Source organism: Lucilia sericata, unplaced genomic scaffold (assembly GCF_015586225.1).
Source record: "Lucilia sericata isolate MDLA Ls3-8-SP2 unplaced genomic scaffold, ASM1558622v1 Contig001434F_arrow, whole genome shotgun sequence".
NCBI lineage: Eukaryota > Metazoa > Arthropoda > Insecta > Diptera > Calliphoridae > Lucilia > Lucilia sericata.
Window position 1 is genome coordinate 84979 of NW_023995367.1, and position 18649 is coordinate 103627.

Below are 18649 nucleotides of genomic sequence, written 5' to 3' on the forward strand. Positions count from 1 at the left end.
AGATATTCAGACGTACGTACATAGGTACGTGAGGTGTAACAACGAAATAGTTTTGATTAAGAGATTTCATTGCTTTTTTAGGGGGGAACTGGTTTTGAGAGCTTTACTTATAGTTGTTGTTATTGTTTGTTTGGGTAAAGGGGTTTTAATAAGGTTTCTATTGAAAACCACAGACAGTAGAAAAAAAAAGAAACAACAATAACAATAATAATGAGTATTATGTGAATAAGAGCATTTTTATATAGGAAAATAATGCATAAATATGTATGTGTGTGATTGTATATACAAACAAACATACCTGGGCAAGAAAAATGCATTCTTCAACAAGTTTTGTGAGAGAAAACTTTAAGATCTGAGTACTTGGAACAAAAAAAGACTCTTTATAAAGGTTGGTTATCGGGTTTTTTTATAGCAGACGTTACCACGTTTGGAGAATAAGAGTTTTTTTCGAGGTGCTCACCTGTATATATTAGGTATAACTATATGTATTAGTGTTTGTTTCTATATATACGATGTTTGTTTTTGTTGTTTAATCTACTATGAGTGTGTATAGCGTTTTTTTTTTTTTTGTTGAATATTTTTGAAGCCAGAGCAAGAAATTTCAGTTTCAGTTGGAGTTCGTACTTAAAAACGTTAAAATATTTTAAATAAAATAACGGACGGTGAAAAAATATTAAAACAAAAATACTATATAATAACAAAAAATATATTATTAAAACAATAACAACAACAATAACAAATGTAATAATAATAAAAACACGTTTTAGCAGAAGATTTTTAAAAGAAAACAAAAAAAAAACACGCTTAATTTATAGAAAAAATTTAAATTAAAAACAAAAATTAATAACAAAATCAATTATTTATAGAATTTTATTTATTCATAGCAACAAAGAAAAGGATTACAAATTTTATTAATATTTTTTTCTTATAACAGCCCTAAAAAGTAAGTTTTTTTTTATAAAAAAATTTATGTTTTACTACTTTTTTTAAATTATGCAAATTATGTAGTTTTTATGCATAATAAAAAAAAAACAACAGCAGCAGCAACATTAACATTACTACTGCTCGTATTACCTACCAACATCAACAACAAAAACTTTAAACAGAGTAAATGCCTCTTATTTGTTTAAATAAAAGGGGGATTTCACTTTCTTACATAATTTCTTTGTTGTTGTTGTTTTAGTTGCAATGTTTGTAGTTGTTGCTGCAGCTTACCTCAGTCAGATCATCTTCAATGTTTAATGGGAATGTTTTTAAATGTTGAACTAAAAATCAACGAAAGAAAACAACAACAACAACAACAAAAACACTCAATGTTCATAAAAATGACAGTGGGTCAAGTTAGGCTTCTAAGAAGGGCATAATATACTAAGCAAGAAAGTAAAGTGGAAGGAGAACGACTATATGTGATACCCTACATCAATGTAAAGAAATTGAAATACTGTCAGAAATAGGCCGTATAACGGAAGTTTATAATCTATGGTCGAGTTTGCAGACTAGTCTAATCTATAGCCTAGTATAGTTTAGTGTACAGTCTAGTCTATAGTCAAGTCTATAGTCTAGTCTATAGTCTAATCTATAGTCTAGTCTATAGTCCAATCTATAGTCTAGTCTATAGTCTAATCTATACTCTAGTCTATAGTCTAGTCTATAATCTAGTTTATAGTCTACTCTATAGTCTAGTCTAGTGTATAGTCTAGTCTATAGTCTAGTCAATAGTCTAGTATATAGTCTAATCTATAGTCTAGTCCAACGGTTCCCAAAAGGGGGTCCGCGGACCCCTAGTGGTCCGTAGCAAAATCCTAGGGGGTCCGCGAAGACGAACGAAAAAAATCATGAATAAAAAATATTCTCTATATGTTAGAAAATATTAAAAATATCTCCAAATTTTTCATAAGTACTAAAATACACAATTTTTATTCAATAATCCCAGATTTGTTGGTGTCTTTTTGAATTTTATTGTTTCGGTCGTTTATCAGGATGAAGCTAGGCCCTACAAATTTATTGTTTCACTTTTATAAAGTAAAGTATTACGTGATTTGTAATTTTTATAAATGTATATGTATCGAAAAAAATGTTTTTATATCAGACGGATAATGATTTGCCTTAGAATTAAATACTGTTACTGGTATCCCGGAATATGAAGTTAGGTCACATTTCATAATACTTTTTTAAATTGTAAGCAAAAGTGTTAATCTAGTTAATTTTAAATATAAATATTCCATTCCGACGAGATACACAGATTTTAACTTCATTTTGTTGTCCAATATTATTAAATCAACATCAGAAAATTCATAGCGTTTTGCGTAAATAGTCAAAACCACGCAGTAAAATAATTCGTAGGTATTTTAAAATTCAAATTTAAGATCCAAATTCACAGTACATTCGCAAAGAGTTCAGGTCATATTTTATGTGGGTAACGCATTCCGCATCAACATCGAAGAAGTCTAACTTTCACATATTTTTCCGAAAACTTAGCTTTCATACTCAGCTCACTCCTATGCAATCGCAAAAAAATTTAGAAACATGACTCTTTAAGCACATGTCGACAATACTTGATAAAGAAACCTTTTCGCTGCCTTGACGAGAAATGAACATGAAAGCTCTTAAGATCATAAAATTAAACATCATGTTAGAAGTCATTCTATATTTAAAACCATGCAATTGAAAACATCTCCGAAATACTAAATATTCTCAATGTACGGGAATATTTTATAGGGTTTATGGACCAGGACTAAGACAGTTTTCAGATGAACAATTATTTATAACAATAAGATATCAAAATATGTATGGGGGTCTGTGAAATTAAATAAATTCCTCAAGGGGTCCGCGAAGAAAAAAACGGTGGGAACCGCTGGTCTAGTCTATAGTCTAGTCTATAGTGCAGTCTATAGTTTATTCTGTAGTCTAGTCTATAGTCTATTCTATAGTCTAGTCAATAGTCTATTCCATAATCTAGTCTATAGTCTAGTCCATAGTCTAGTCTATAGTTTACTCTATAGTTTAGTCTATAGTCTAGTTTATAGTCTAGTTTATAGTCTAGTCTATAGTCTAGTCTATAGTCTAGTCTATAGTCTAGTCTATAGTCTAGTCTAGTGCAGTCTATAGTATATTCTGTAGTCTAGTCTATAGTCTAGTCCATAGTCTAGTCTATAGTCTAGTCTATAGTCTAGTCTATAGTCTAGTCCATAGTCTAGTCTATAGTCTAGTCTATAGTCTAGTCTTTAGTCTAGTCTATAGTCTAGTCTATAGTCTAGTCTATAGTCTAGTCTATAGACTAGTCTATAGTCTAGTCTATAGACTAATCTATAGTCTAGACTATAGTCTAGTCTATAGTCTAGTCTATAGTCTAGTCTATAGTCTAGTCTAGTCTAGTCTATAGTCTAGTCTATAGTCTAGTCTATAGTCTAGTCTATAGTCTAGTCTATAGTCTAGTCTATAGTCTAGTCTATAGTCTAGTCTATAGTCTAGTCTATAGTCTATTCTATAGTCTAGTCTATAGTCTATTCTATAGTCTAGTCTATAGTCTAGTCTATAGTCTAGTCCATAGTCTAGTCAATAGTTTAGTCTATAGTCTAGTCTAAAGTATAGTCTATAGTCTAGTCTATAGTCTAGTCTATAGTCTAGTCTATAGTTTAGTCTATATTCTACTCTATAGTCAAGTGCATAGTCTAGTGTATAGTCTAGTCTATAATTTAGTCTATAGTCTATTATATAGTATAGTCTACAGTCTACTCTATAGTCTAGTCCATAGTCTAGTCTACAGTCTAGTCAATAGTTTAGTATATATTCTACTTTACAGTCTAATCTTTTGTATAGTCTATAGTCTAGTCAATAGTTTAGCCAATTGACTGGTATATAGTCTAGTTCATAGTATAGTCTATAGTCTACTCTATAGCCTAATCAATAGTCTATTCTATAGTCTAGTCAGTAGTCTAGTTTATAGGTTAGTCACTAGCCTAGTCTAGTATATGGATCAGTCTATAGTTTCGTCTATAGTCTAGTCTAATCTAGCCTACAGTTTAGTCTATAGTCTCGTCTATAGTCTAGCCTATTGTCTAGTCTATAGTATAGCCTATAGTCTACTGTATAGTCTAGTCTATAATCTAGTCTATAGTCTAGTGCATAGTCTAGTCTATAGTCTAATCTATAGTCTAGTCAATAGTCTGGTCAATAGACTGGTCTATTGTCCAGTGTATAGTCAAGTTTGTACTCTAGTCTACAGTTTAGTCTGTAGTCTAGTCTGTGATCTAGTCTATAGTCTAATCTATAGTCTAGTCTATAGTCTAATATATAGTCTAATCTATAGTCTAATCTATAGTCTGGTCTACAGTTAAAAAAGGGTATGTCTTACATCTTTAGCTCTCTTCTTCACCACTGTGCCAGCAACAACAACACCAACAACATTCAAACAGCAGTTTGCATGTGTACTTTAAACAAGTTGTTGCACAAGTACGTGCGACATGCGATTTCATAAAGTTACAAAAAAAACATTACAGAAAAATTTGAACACAAAAAAAAAAAAAAATCTTTAACTACAACCTCAAAAAAAATTATTGTTTAAATAATAAAAATTTTTTTTTTCAAATTGCATGCATGATTTTTTACAAATTCCCTCCCGGTATAAATGATGATGATTTTACTTTACAGACAACAAAAATAAAAAAATAATAATTGAATATTGTTTTGTTTTGGTATGATAGACGTATTGTTTTTTTTTTTTTTGTATAAATGTAGGTATTTATTTGTTAATAAAACAAATACATTCCATTCCTCTAAAAAAAAAAAACAAATTAACTGAACAAGTGTTTGTTTTTTATATTTTACTCTTGAACCTTGAAAATAAAAATTGTAGAAAAATTTTATTAACAAATTGTTTTCTTCTTTGTAATAAACAAATAGCTAAAATAATAAATTTATTAATATTCATCTTGTAAGTTTAGGTTTAAGCTAAAAATTTGGGTGTGTTGGTTTTTAGTTAGAAAATGTGAATTTTTATGTAATAAGGCCATAGTGCAGTAATATAAAATTGTAAGGAGGAGTGTTACCTTAAAGTTTAAGGAGTTATTAGTGACTTTATAGTTAAAGATTTAGGTTTTTGTTGGTCTAGAATGTTTAAGCTCCCCGCTCCTAATACAAAGTGTTAGAAAAGGCATGGGCAGAGAGTAGGAAAATAGCTCTCTGACTGGTTTTGTTGGATTTTTAAACATGTGTGAGTTTATGTATGTGTAAAACCAAGAGTGCTCTTTGCATATCTCTGTATTAGAGCTAGAACTTGCTTTTTATCCCCAAAGAACTAGCCAGGTAACTAGTTCCCGGTCTGTTCCCTATTCTATTCTCTATCTATATTCCATTTAGGGCAAAATTTCCGGAATATGTAAGATTATTTTTCCATAATTTATTATTTGTTGTTATTTTTAAAAGATAAAACTACTTTCTTACTTTTGTACTATTATTCCTACTTTCTTACTTTTGTACTATAATCCCTTTTCTTTATCATTTAAATTTGAACAGATAAATTTTCTAATATATTATACTATTTTTATAATTTATTATTATTTTTTTTTTGATAACTTTTTCAGGTCTCTTTTGTTTATATATTTTTAATATCTGATTTCATTTATATAGAATTTAAAATATTTATTACTTTACTTACTCATAGATTTTAAAAGTTTATTCCAAACGAAACTACCTATATAATCAATGCTTACGTATTAAAGTTTTGTCTGATAAGATATGCTTTTGGGTCTTAGATAAATATTTAATTAATATTTAATAAGAATAGCAAATATGTATATCAAATACACCGCCAAAAATTGTTATTAAACTACACCTGACAACTAGCGGATAAAAACAATGAATAAGTAGTTGGGGTCTTTGTAAAAACCGGAAGTCTATGGTAAAGATTTTGCTCCGTTTTTATAGCGTTATAAATGACTTATTTTCGAATGTTTTTTCATAAAAACATACCTGTAATAAAATTATTAGAAACAATGATTCTAGTCTTTGGTCTAGTTTATAGTCTAGTACATAGTATAGTCTATGGTCTAGTCTATAGTCTGGTATATAGTCTAGTCTATAGTCTAGTTTATAGTCTAGTATATAGTATAGTCTAGTCTAGTCTATAGTCTAGTCTATAGTCTAGTCTATAGTCTAGTCTATAGTCTAGTCTATAGTCTAGTCTATAGTCTAGTCTATAGTCTAGTCTATAGTCTAGTCTATAGTCTAGTCTATAGTCTAGTCTATAGTCTAGTCTATAGTCTAGTCTATAGTCTAGTCTATAGTCTAGTCTATAGTCTAGTCTATAGTCTAGTCTATAGTCTAGTCTATAGTCTAGTCTATAGTCTAGTCTATAGTCTAGTCTATAGTCTAGTCTATAGTCTAGTCTATAGTCTAGTCTAGTCTAGTCTATAGTCTAGTCTATAGTCTAGTCTATAGTCTAGTCTATAGTCTAGTCTATAGTCTAGTCTATAGTCTAGTCTATAGTCTAGTCTATAGTCTAGTCTATAGTCTAGTCTATAGTGTAGTCTATAGTCTAGTCTATAGTCTAGTCTATAGTCTAGTCTATAGTGTAGCCTATAGTCTAGTCTATAGTCTAGTCTATAGTCTAGTCTATAATCTAGTCTATAGTTTAGTCTATAGTCTCGTCTATATTCTAGTCTATAGTCTAGTCTATAGTCTAGTCTATATTCTCGTCTATATTCTAGTCTATAGTCTCGTCTATAGTCTAGTCTATAGTCTCGTCTATAGTCTAGTCTATAGTGTAGTCTATAGTGCAGTCTATGGTGTAGTCTATAGTGTAGTCTATAGTGTAGTCTATAGTGTAGTCTATAGTGTAGTCTATAGTCTAGTCTATAGTCTAGTCGATAGTCTAGTCTATAGTCTAGTCTATAGTCTAGTCTATAGTCTAGTCTATAGTCTAGTCTATAGTCTAGTCTATAGTCTAGTCTATAGTCTAGTCTATAGTCTATTCTATAGTCTAGTCTATAGTCTAGTCTATAGTCTAGTCTATAGTCTAGTCTATAGTCTAGTCTATAGTCTAGTCTATTCTATAGTCTAGTCTATAGTCTAGTCTATAGTCTAGTCTTTAGTCTAGTCTATAGTCTAGTCTATAGTCTAGTCTATAGTCTAGTCTATAGTCTAGTCTGTAGTCTAGTCTAGTCTAGTCTAGTCTATAGTCTAGTCTATAGTCTAGTCTATAGTCTAGTCTATAGTCTAGTCTATAGTCTAGTCTATAGTCTAGTCTATAGTCTAGTCTATAGTCTAGTATACAGTCTAGTCTATGGTCTAGTCTATAATCTAGTCTATAGCCCAGTCTATAGTCTAGTCTATAGTCTAGTCTATAGTATCGTTTAGTCTATAGTATCGTTTAGTCTATAGTCTAGTCTATAGTCGAGTCTATAGTCGAGTCTATAGTCTAGAGTATAGTGTAGTCTATAGTCTAGAGTATAGTCTAGTCTATAGTGAGTTATACATTTAAACAAAATTTTTTTTAATATGCATTCAATCATTTAATTAATTAGCAAGGTTACTAACTAACTAATCTTTTATAACATTTAGATGTTTTATTTTTTTAACAAAATCAACTAACATTTACTTAACTGCTAAATAACAATAATAATAATAAATGATCTCATACTAAAATTTTTATTTTGTTTATAAACAAAAATACAATGACTATAATTTTATATAAAACTTATCAACTTAAACATTCAATAGTTTTTATTTTAAACTGTTCAAATTATTATTTTCTTTATTAAATTTGTTTTGGGAAAAAAACGAAAATAAATTTGTATAGAAAAGTCTTTAGATTTAGAAATAATTTTATTTAAATTTTTCGTTTTAAGCATTTTGGTTAATTACCGGAAGTATTCAATTATGTGTGAATCACAATTAATCCAATTAAATAGTAAATGTTTTAAGCAGTTTTTTCACTAATTACTAAATATTATGAGAGGGAACCTTTTTAAAAAAAAACATTTATAGTATTTACTCACTTAATTAGATTTTAAGTAATAATTAGTTAAAACATGACAACTAGCTATAGAATTGAAAGTGAATGATTTTTTTCAATTTGGAAAGGTGTTCGAAATAATGTTGGGTGTTAGAAAATTAAAATTACTGATAATTGGCAAATCAACAGGAACAACTAGGTTTTTGCTTAGAGTTTAAAATTTGGAACATCAAAACGCAAAGAGCTCTCTTATGAGCTTGATTCCCATTAAAAGCGATCTCTTTGTGCCCAATATTGATCAGTATTCATAATTTAGGGAAACACTGCTGTTATAAAGAAAATAACATTAAAGTCCAGCACTCAAATGAAAAAATTAACTGACAATGAACTAGTTACGTGACTAGTACTTTGAGAATAGAATGTGCTTCTAGTTCTAACACAGAGATAAGCAAAGAGCAATCTCACATACGTAAGCTAACACATGTATAAAAAAACAAACAAAACCAGTCAGAAAGCTGATTTATGACTCTGCCGATAACTGTTCTAAAGCTTCACGTCAACGAATATCTAACAAACTGACATGAAACTTGTTATATGACTGGTTCTATGGGGATAGAACCAGAACTCTCTACCGATAGCTGAACTGCTCCATAGAATGGATCCCAAACTAATTCATAGACTAGTTAACCTTCTAATCCGCAGACTAGTTAATAATTTAATCAATAATTAATAGACTAGTTAACAGACTAGTCTATAGATTAGTAAACAGACTAGTTTATAGACTAGTTAACAGACAAGTATATAAACTAGTTAACAGACTTGTCTATAGACTAGTTAATAGACTAGACTATTGACTAGTTAGCGGACTAGTCTATATACTAGTCCATAGACTAATTAACATACTACTCTATAGACTAGTTAATAGACTAGATTATATACTAGTTAGCAGACTAGTATATAGACTAGTTAACAGACTAGTCTATAGGCTAGTCTATAGACTAGTTAACAGACTAGTCTACAGACTAGTCCATAGACTAGTTTATAGACTAGTCCATAGACTAGTTAACAGACTGGTTTATAGCCTAGTAAACAGACTAGTTTATAGACTAGTTAACAGACTAGTGTATAGACTAGTTAACAGACTTGTCTATAGACTAGTTAATAGACTAGACTATAGACTAGTTAGCAGACTAGTCTATAGACTATAGACTAGTTAATAGACTAGTCTATAATTAACAGACTACTCTATAGACTAGTTAACAGACTAATCTATAGACTAGTCTATAGGCTAGTTAACAGACTAGCTTATAGACTAGTCTATAGACTAGTTAACAGAAAAGTATACAAACTAGTCTATAAACTAGTTAACAGACTAGTTTATAGACTAGTTAACAGACTAGTCTATTGACTAGTTAACAGAATAGTCTATATACTAGTTAATATACTAGTCTACAGACTAGTCCATAGTCTAGTTAACAGACTAGTTTATAGACTAGTCCATAGACTAGTTAACAGATTAGTCTACAGACTAGTCCATAGACTAGTTAATAGACTAGTCTACAGACTAGTCCATAGACTAGTTAACAGACTAGTTTATACACTAGTTCATAGACTAGTTAACAGACTAGTTTATAGCCTAGTAAACAGACTAGTTTATAGACTAGTTAATAGACTTGTCTATAGACTAGTTAACAGACTAGACTATAGACTAGTTAGCAGACTAGTCTATAGACTATAGACTAGTCTATAGACTAATTAACAAACTACACTATAGACTGGTTAACAGACTAGTTAATAGACTAGATTATATACTAGGTAGCAGACTAGTACATATACTAGTTAACAGACTAGTTTATAGACTAGTTAACAGACTAGTTTATAGACTAGTTAACAGACTAGTCTATAGACTAGACCATTGACTAGTTAACACTAGTTAGTTAACAGACCAGTCCATAGACTGGTTTATAAAGCGGTTAACAAACTGATCCATAGACTAGTCAATAGACTGGTTTACAGACTATTCCTTAGACTAGACTACTCTAGTCTACAAATATTTAATAGACGAGTTGTTGTTTGTAACCCATAGTCTATATGTTTCCCACTTAAAAGACTTCTTTTTTCCAAAAAAAAAAAAATCCAACAATTAATCGAAATTAATAATTAATCAAACAAATAATTTACATCAATTTAACAAATAAATATTGATTTGAAGAAAAAAATTTAAAAATGAATCATTTTATTTTCTTAAAACGAAAATTTTATTGTAAAATTAATAGCAAATAAACAATAATTTTATTTACAAAATTAATAAACAATTTTAAAAGCCCCAAAAATAAAATTAATAAATGAAAAAAAAAAAAAAAAAAACAAACCACACACAGGCGCACAACAGCCTCAAATTTTTTAAATTCTTATTTTTGTTTTGTTGTTTTTATATAATAACAAGCAAGAAATAAATAAACTGGTTTTATTATATATATATTTTTTTTATAAAAGAATTCTATAAAGCCGGCTTTGAGAGGTTTTTAAAAAAATATTTTTTTACGCTGTATTTTTAAAGATTTATAGGAGAAGGCAAACAGCGTGTTGTGGTGGAGTTAAAAAAAGAATAAATAAAAAAAGGTTCAGGGTTGTGTATTAGGAACAAAAAAATACTTTTAATAGAAAACATGTAGTTAATAACAAATTTTTTAAAACTTGAAATTAGTTTTTAAAGAATTTTTATAAATATTTTTGAAACAAGACATCATAAATTAAAAATATGCAACTGCAAGGCTAACTACTTATAGAAGTGCTTCCTGGTAGTTGAAAATGTATGCAGAGCTTTTTATAAGATTATTTTTATAGGTTTTTCCGCAAAACCCCCAAATTCCCCCAATTCTTTGCAATTTGATATATTAAATAATTAAACTTAAGTCCGACACATACAATTAATGTTAATAGTTATTAACAAATAAAAAAATAGTTATTTTTTCTAAGAAAAAACTAAATTCATGTTAATTTGTTTTATTCAACAAAAACCATGTGAATAATTGTGGTGGCATCATTTTAAAACTGGTGAATAAATCATTTAAGTGATCATTTTTTTTTCTTCAACTACCTGAGACCCCCAGAGCAAGAGGTTTTGGCATGACTTTGTGTGTTAATATTTAATTTGATTACGACTGAATAAAAGTCTGTCTAAAAAAAAAGCTTTAAATTTCAAGGGAACTTTTAATAAAGAGAGAATATAATCGCAAATTAGGGGAATTTTAGTTAAAAAGAATAGTCAAGAATATTGTAATAAAAGCACTTAAGGTAAACTCAAGATCAGTTATAAAGCTTAACTAAACTTGTTTATTTTGATCTTTATAGAAAAAGCTTTTCAGGGAAATGTTGATTATTCCCAATATTCTTTAAATTTATAAAGAAAGTGAATGTTTTTTTGTAATAAAATCATGAACACATGAAGATCGCTTAAAAACTGACAACTTTATGTTCAAACTAAAGCTTTTTAAAGCTTTATTAAGTGAAATTTTAAACAAGCAGAAACTTAAAGTCGTGGAGGAAGTTCAGTTTGTTAAAAAAAACTGAAAGAAAAAGGATATAATGTGATCTTTGGATGAAAAAGCTTTTTAGAGATAAAGCTACAAAGTTTAAAGCTTTTGTTTTGCTAAACAATTTAGGGGAATTTTGGTTAAAAAGAAATGGAATATTGTCATAAAAGTACTTGAGGAAACTTGAAGATCAATTATAAAGTTCAAAAGCTTTTATTTTAAAACTAAAGCTTTTTTACATAAGTTTTATTAACATTGATATTTAAAGTATTACCTTAATGACCTAGAAAAAGGTCAATAATGTAATAAAAAATGGAACCAAATGAAACAAATTTTGATGTTTAGAGATAAAAAAACTTTTCACAAAAAAAAGCTAAATTTTCCAACTAAAGTTCCATAAATTTATAACATAATAAAGAATGTTAATGTATTTTGTAATAAAATCATAAACACAAGAAGATAGGTTAACAACTGAAAGCTTTGTTTTCTAACTAAAGCTCTTTAAAGCTTTAGTAACTGCTATTTTAAAAGTGCAGAAGTTTAATATCTTAAAAGCAAAAAGATCATGAGTTTTTTTTAAAGAAAATAAGAACAAAAATCATTAGTTTGTTTAAAGAAAACTGAAACAAAATTAAACTAATCTGATCTTTAGAGAAAGAGCTTTTTTTCGAGATAGAGTTTTAAGCGATTTTCAAGCTTTTGAAAGAATTATAAATTATAAAGAATTTAAAAATATAAATTAGTCAATAATTTTGTAATAAAATCTCTGTGAAAACTTGAAGATAAGTTAAAAGCTATAATTTTCAAACTAAAGCTTTATTAAATGAGATTTTAATAATGCAGAAGCTTAAAGTCTTGGAGGGTTAAAAAATCATCAGTTTCTTAAACAAATTTAAACAATATTAAACTTATTTGAACTGTAGTGAAAAGAAGCTTTTCAGAGATAAAGTTATAAGCGATTCTTCACTCTTTAAAGTTCTATATAACGGATTAGCCTTATTAGAAATAAGCTCTAAAGCACTAAAGCTCTTTTAAGCTTAAAGAACAGTGAAAGTTTATATTTAAAGCAACCGAATACACTTTCATGTTTTAAGAAAAAAGCTTTTAATTTTAAACCTAAAGAATGTAGGAAAGCACTTAAATTGTGTAACTAAAGCTCTTTTAAGCTTTTTAGTAAAAGCTTTTATAGTAAAAGCTTTTAAAAGCCTTTATCATTAACTAGCGAGAGAGAGAGAGCGCTTTAAATAGTCCTCAAGAAAAGTATGTGTACTCTTGGACTAGTATATGGACTAGTTATGCGATAGTTTGTGGACTAGTATATGGGTTCAGTTCTAGTTCAGTTCTAGTTCAGTTCAAGTTCAGTTCTAGTTCAGTTCTAGTTCAGTTCTAGTTCAGTTCTAGTTCAGTTCTAGTTCAGTTCTAGTTCAGTTCTAGTTCAGTTCTAGTTCAGTTCTAGTTCAGTTCTAGTTCAGTTCTAGTTCAGTTCTTGTTCAGTTTAAGTCTATTGATTAGTCTATGGACTAGTCTGTTGACTAATCTATGTGCTAGTTCAGTGACTAGTCTACTGACAACTCTATTTATTAGTCTGTTAACAAGTCTATGGACTAGTATATAGCATAAACTATTGGAATAGTCTGCTGACAAGTTTATTGTCATGTTTATAGAAGAGTCTATTGACAAGCCCATGGATTAGTAAATGGACTACTACATTGACTAGTATTTGGATTAGTGTCTGTATTCAGTTCCTAAAATAGTACCTAGTAATAAGAACAACCCTTGGTACTAAACTTAATAAAAATAGTTATCGATATTATGATTAATTTTTAAGTCTATTAGAAAAGTCTGTTTCTTTTTTTCTTCTAAATGACTTTCTTATGACTTTCTGTTTAATTTATGAATACACATTTTTTAACAATAAATATTTTTCCATATTTCTAAAAGATTAAAACGGAACAAATAATAACAAAATTCTTTAATAAACATTGAAAATTTATTTAGCTGCTGTTTAAACAACAGCAGCAGCCTGAAGTAATTTTGCGCCACATTAAAAATGTTTTTAAGATAAAATTTCAACAAAATTTTTATCAAATTTTTAACAATTGCACACACAGGAAAACAAAAAGTTGAGAACAAATTAAATGTTTTTTTGTTTAACAATTTTAATTTAAAAAATTCTATGCTTGAATGAAAAACCAAAAAAATATAAGCTAAGTAAATAATTAGAAAATTATTTCAGAAAAACAACTACTTGAAATAAAAATAATTAAAATTTTAAGGTTTTGCTGTTTTTACTATTTTTAATGACAATCTAATGAACCCAAACCTTCATTAATTTCAATATTTATTTTATTTTTTTTATTTTTTTTATTTCTTCTCTCCCTCTCTTTCTAATTCCTTCAAATTACTTCGATAAAAATATATTACTAAAGTGTATTTTGTAAATAAAATTGCTAAGAAACATTAATAATCACTTATATTTTATCTTATTACTTTTTCGCTCTTTCGAATCGTATTTTTTAAAAACCCTATAGCTTTAGTAGTATTTTAAGCTTTTGAGTATGCACAATCAGCAGATTACGCTTTATTTATAATTTTGAGTGCATATTTCTGTTAAATTTTTAATTAAAATTTAGAAAAAAAAGGTTTGTGGAAAACGACTATCCAAATATACTAGAAAATAGACAAGACTATAGACCAGGCTATAGACTAGACTATAGGATAGACTATAGGCAAGACTATGGAATAGACTGTAGACTAGCTATAGACCATAATGCTAGACTATAAGAACGACTATATACTAGACTAGACTATAGACTAGACTAGACTAGACTATAGACTAGACTATAGACTAGACTATAGACTAGACTATAGACTAGACTATAGACTAGACTATAGACTAGACTATAGACTAGATTATAGACTAGACTATAGACTAGACTATAGACTAGACTATAGACTAGACTATAGACTACACTATAGACTAGACTATAGACTACACTATAGACTAGACTATAGACTAGACTATAGACTAGACTATAGACTAGACTATAGACTAGACTATAGACTAGACTATAGACTAGGCTATAGACTAGACTATAGACTAGACTATAGACTAGACTATAGAATAGACTATAGACTAGACTATAGACTAGACTATAGACTAGACTATAGACTAGACTATAGACTAGACAATAGACTAGACTATAGACTAGACTATAGACTAGACTATAGACTAGACTATAGACTAGACTATAGACTAGACTATAGACTAGACTATAGACTAGACTATAGACTAGACTATAGACTAGACTATAGACTAGACTATAGACTAGACTATAGACTAGACTATAGACTAGACTATAGACTAGACTATAGACTAGACTATAGACTAGACTATAGACTAGACTATAGACTAGACTATAGACTAGACTATAGACTAGACTATAGACTAGACTATAGACTAGACTATAGACTAGACTATAGACTAGACTATAGACTAGACTAGACTAGACTATAGACTAGACTATAGACTAGACTATAGACTAGACTATAGACTAGACTATAGACTAGACTATAGACTAGACTATAGACTAGACTATAGACTAGACTATAGACTAGACTATAGACTAGACTATAGACTAGACTATAGACTAGACTATAGACTAGACTATAGACTAGACTACTAGACTATAGACTAGACTATAGACTAGACTATAGACTAGACTATAGACTAGACTATAGACTAGACTATAGACTAGACTATAGACTAGACTATAGACTAGACTATAGACTAGACTATAGACTAGACTATAGACTAGACTATAGACTAGACTATAGACTAGACTATAGACTAGACTATAGACTAGACTATAGACTAGACTATAGACTAGACTATAGACTAGACTATAGACTAGACTATAGACTAGACTATAGACTAGACTATAGACTAGACTATAGACTAGACTATAGACTAGACTATAGACTAGACTATAGACTAGACCATAGACTAGACTATAGACTAGACTATAGACTAGACTATAGACTAGACTATAGACTAGACTATAGACTAGACTATAGACTAGACTATAGGCTAGACTATAGACTAGACTATAGGCTAGACTATAGACTAGACTATAGACTAGACTATAGACTAGACTATAGACTAGACTATAGACTAGACTATAGTCTAAAATAAATAATAATAATATAATAAATTTTCTACAAAATGTTATAAAAAAAATGTACTAAATTTTTTAATAAAACTTTGTACTAAAAATTTCAATAAATTGTCAAACATAGATTTTTAATAAAATTTTATACTAAAATTTGTACTAGAATTAAAAACTAATTAATAAAAGTCTTAGTGGAAAAGTTAAAAAAAAAAGTTTGAGTACAACATTTTTATAAAATATTTAGTACAACATTTTTCAAAAGAAGTTGTATGAACATTTTTAGTTGAAAATGTTATGAAATGTTTAGTTCAAAACTTTACTATAAACATTTTGTAAAAAATTTTTTTTTATAGTACAAAATGATAACAAAAATGTTGATCAAAATTTTTTAGTACAAAATTGTACTTAAATTTTTTATACAAAATTTAATTAAAATTTTTAGTAAACAAATTTTACTAAAATTTTTAGTACAATATTTTTTTAAATTTTTAGTACAAAATTTTTTTTTAATTTTTAGTACAGAATTTTACTAAGATTTTTAGTACCTACAAATCTAGTTTTTTAAAATTTTTAGTACAAAATTTTAGTAAAATTATTAGTACATTTTTTTTCATTTTTTGGTACATAATGTTAACAAAAATTTTGATCAAAGTTTTTAGCACAAAATTTTACTAAAATTTTTAGTACAAAATTTTACTAACATTTTTCGTAAATTTTTTTTAAATTTTTAGTACAAAATGTTAACAAAAATTGTGATGAAAGTTTTTAGCACAAAATTTTACTAAAATTTTTAGAACAACATTTTTGGTGTAAATTATTCTTAGAAGAATTTTAGTACAAAAAGTTACAAACATTTTGTAAGTAAAATATTCATAAAATTTTCACTTCCTTTTTCTCTAAAGAAAAATTACTTACAATATAGATAATTATTTTTCCTAAATTAACTTAATTAATTTTACATTTTTTTTAAAACAATTTAATTGTTTCACTTGCCACTTTTTTATAAATTTCCAAAACAATTGAAAATAATAATAAAACAAACTCCACCCAAACATTTAAATAACTGTTTTGTTTAAACAATAAATTTAAAATTAGCATTTTTTTCTAATTTGCCATTTCCTCTCAAATTCATTTCAGAACGAAATTCATTCATTAAAGCAACAACAACTGCTGGACGGTATTACAACAAACAAACAATCAAAAAAAAACTAAACAATTAACTGACAAAATTAAAAGGAAAATAATTTACAAACAAAAATGTCGCAAACTGAAATGAAAGCCTCCTCGCCCACACCCTCCTCAGCCTCAACACCCGATGTCATCAACAAAGCAGCCACCAAATTGTGTCACATTGTCAAACGGCCCGATTTTGATGGTTATGGTTTCAATTTGCACTCGGAAAAGGCTAAACCAGGACAATTTATAGGTAAAGTTGATGCCAACTCACCGGCCGAAGCAGCCGGTCTTAAGGAGGGAGACCGTATCATAGAAGTCAATGGAGTGGCCATTAATAGTGAGACACACAAACAAGTGGTGCAGCGTATAAAGGCCGTTTCCGGTGAGGTGCGTTTACTGCTGGTGGATGTGGAAGGCAAGGGAGATGGTTTGATGTTTAATGGTCAACAAAGTAATGGTAAAACTGCAATGGAAACCTCAAAAACGGAACAAGTTTTGCCGGGAGCAAGTGAAAATATCAACAGCATTACAATGGTATCCACGAAAAGACCCTCCCAAGAGTCACAACGTTCAAGTGCGCAGGTTAACAACAACAGTATGGATGTTACGGACAAGGCAGTAAGTAGTGTTCCTAATCAGGCAGTAATGACGAACAACAACAACAATATACCACCACCTCCCTCAGCCACCATGGCTACATCACCCTCAAAATCTATGATGAACAACAATATCAGCAACAACAGCAGTAAGACCCCCTTAAACAACAGCAATGGTTCTCACACGGAAATGGCAGCAGCAGCAGCCAGCGGAAGTGCTAGTGGCAATGGCACCACCATCAAGGCAGGCAGTTTACAGTTGCCCATGACTGCTGCCGAAATGCGTGCCAAGTTGATGATGAAAAAGAAATACGATCCCAAAAATGAAAGTGTGGACTTGAAGAAGAAATACGAAATTGTACAAAAACTTTAAAAATTTTCCAAAAAATTTCTATAATGTTTTTCTATTTGCAAAAAAAAATTTCATTTTCTTTTTTTTTATTAAACTATAGTTCTGAAGTCATATATTATTATTTAATTTAATAAATTAAAAACCAATAATTGAGCGTAACAAAACAGAAAAACTTAGTTTTAAGTTAAAAACAATTTAATTTGTTGTTTATTTTTTTCTACATTCCATTTAAAGATTTTTTTCTTAGAGAAAAAAAAAATCGTTTAAAAAAATTGGATTTACAACAAAACATATAATTTTTAAAATTTTTCTTTTAAATTTTGTAACTTTATTTTTTATTATTATTTTAGACCTACAAAATGTTATTTTATATAATTTTTTTTTTTAATTTAACCAGAAAAATTGTTGAATCAATTGTACTCTACTACATACTATGTGTCAATTATTTAAGTAAATTTGTTTCTCTTAAGAGGAAAAAAATAGATTTAAAATAAAAAAAAAATAAATAAAAATTTTAAAAACCACAACCAATTAACATGTTTTATTTGCGCTAAATAGCTTTATAAAAGATTTAAATGGAATTTAAAACGTTAAAAATACGTTAAGCTTTTTTAACCCTTTTATGTCGAGAGAAAAGTTTCAGAGACACCTTTACCCAGGGAACATTTTTACTTAGAAAACTACTAAAAAGACTATAGACTAGACTACACACTAACCTATAGACTAGACTGTAGACTAGACTATAGACTAGTCCATACATTAGATTACAGCCTAGACTATATAACCGACTGTAGAACAGACTACAAATTACAATATATAGTACACTATAGACTATACTATGGAACAAACAAGACCAACAGACT

General features: G+C 28.6%; 2 protein-coding genes across 3 annotated transcripts in view; one reads left to right on the forward strand and one right to left on the reverse strand.

Annotated features, from left to right (window-relative positions):
- Window positions 1-18649, reverse strand: part of LOC119611370 — a 127676-nt gene that overhangs the window by 84352 nt on the left and 24675 nt on the right. The window lies entirely within an intron of this gene.
- Window positions 602-18303, forward strand: LOC119611369 (Na(+)/H(+) exchange regulatory cofactor NHE-RF1). Its single transcript, XM_037966926.1, has 2 exons — window positions 602-943; window positions 16800-18303. The coding sequence occupies exon 2, from the start codon at window positions 16920-16922 to the stop codon at window positions 17805-17807; it is 888 nt and encodes a 295-aa protein (XP_037822854.1). The 5' UTR covers window positions 602-943; window positions 16800-16919; the 3' UTR covers window positions 17808-18303.

Bases quoted from the DNA above. Each gene is read 5' to 3' on its own strand.
- LOC119611369 (XM_037966926.1), top strand. From the start codon at position 16,920: ATGTCGCAAACTGAAATGAAAGCCTCCTCGCCCACACCCTCCTCAGCC.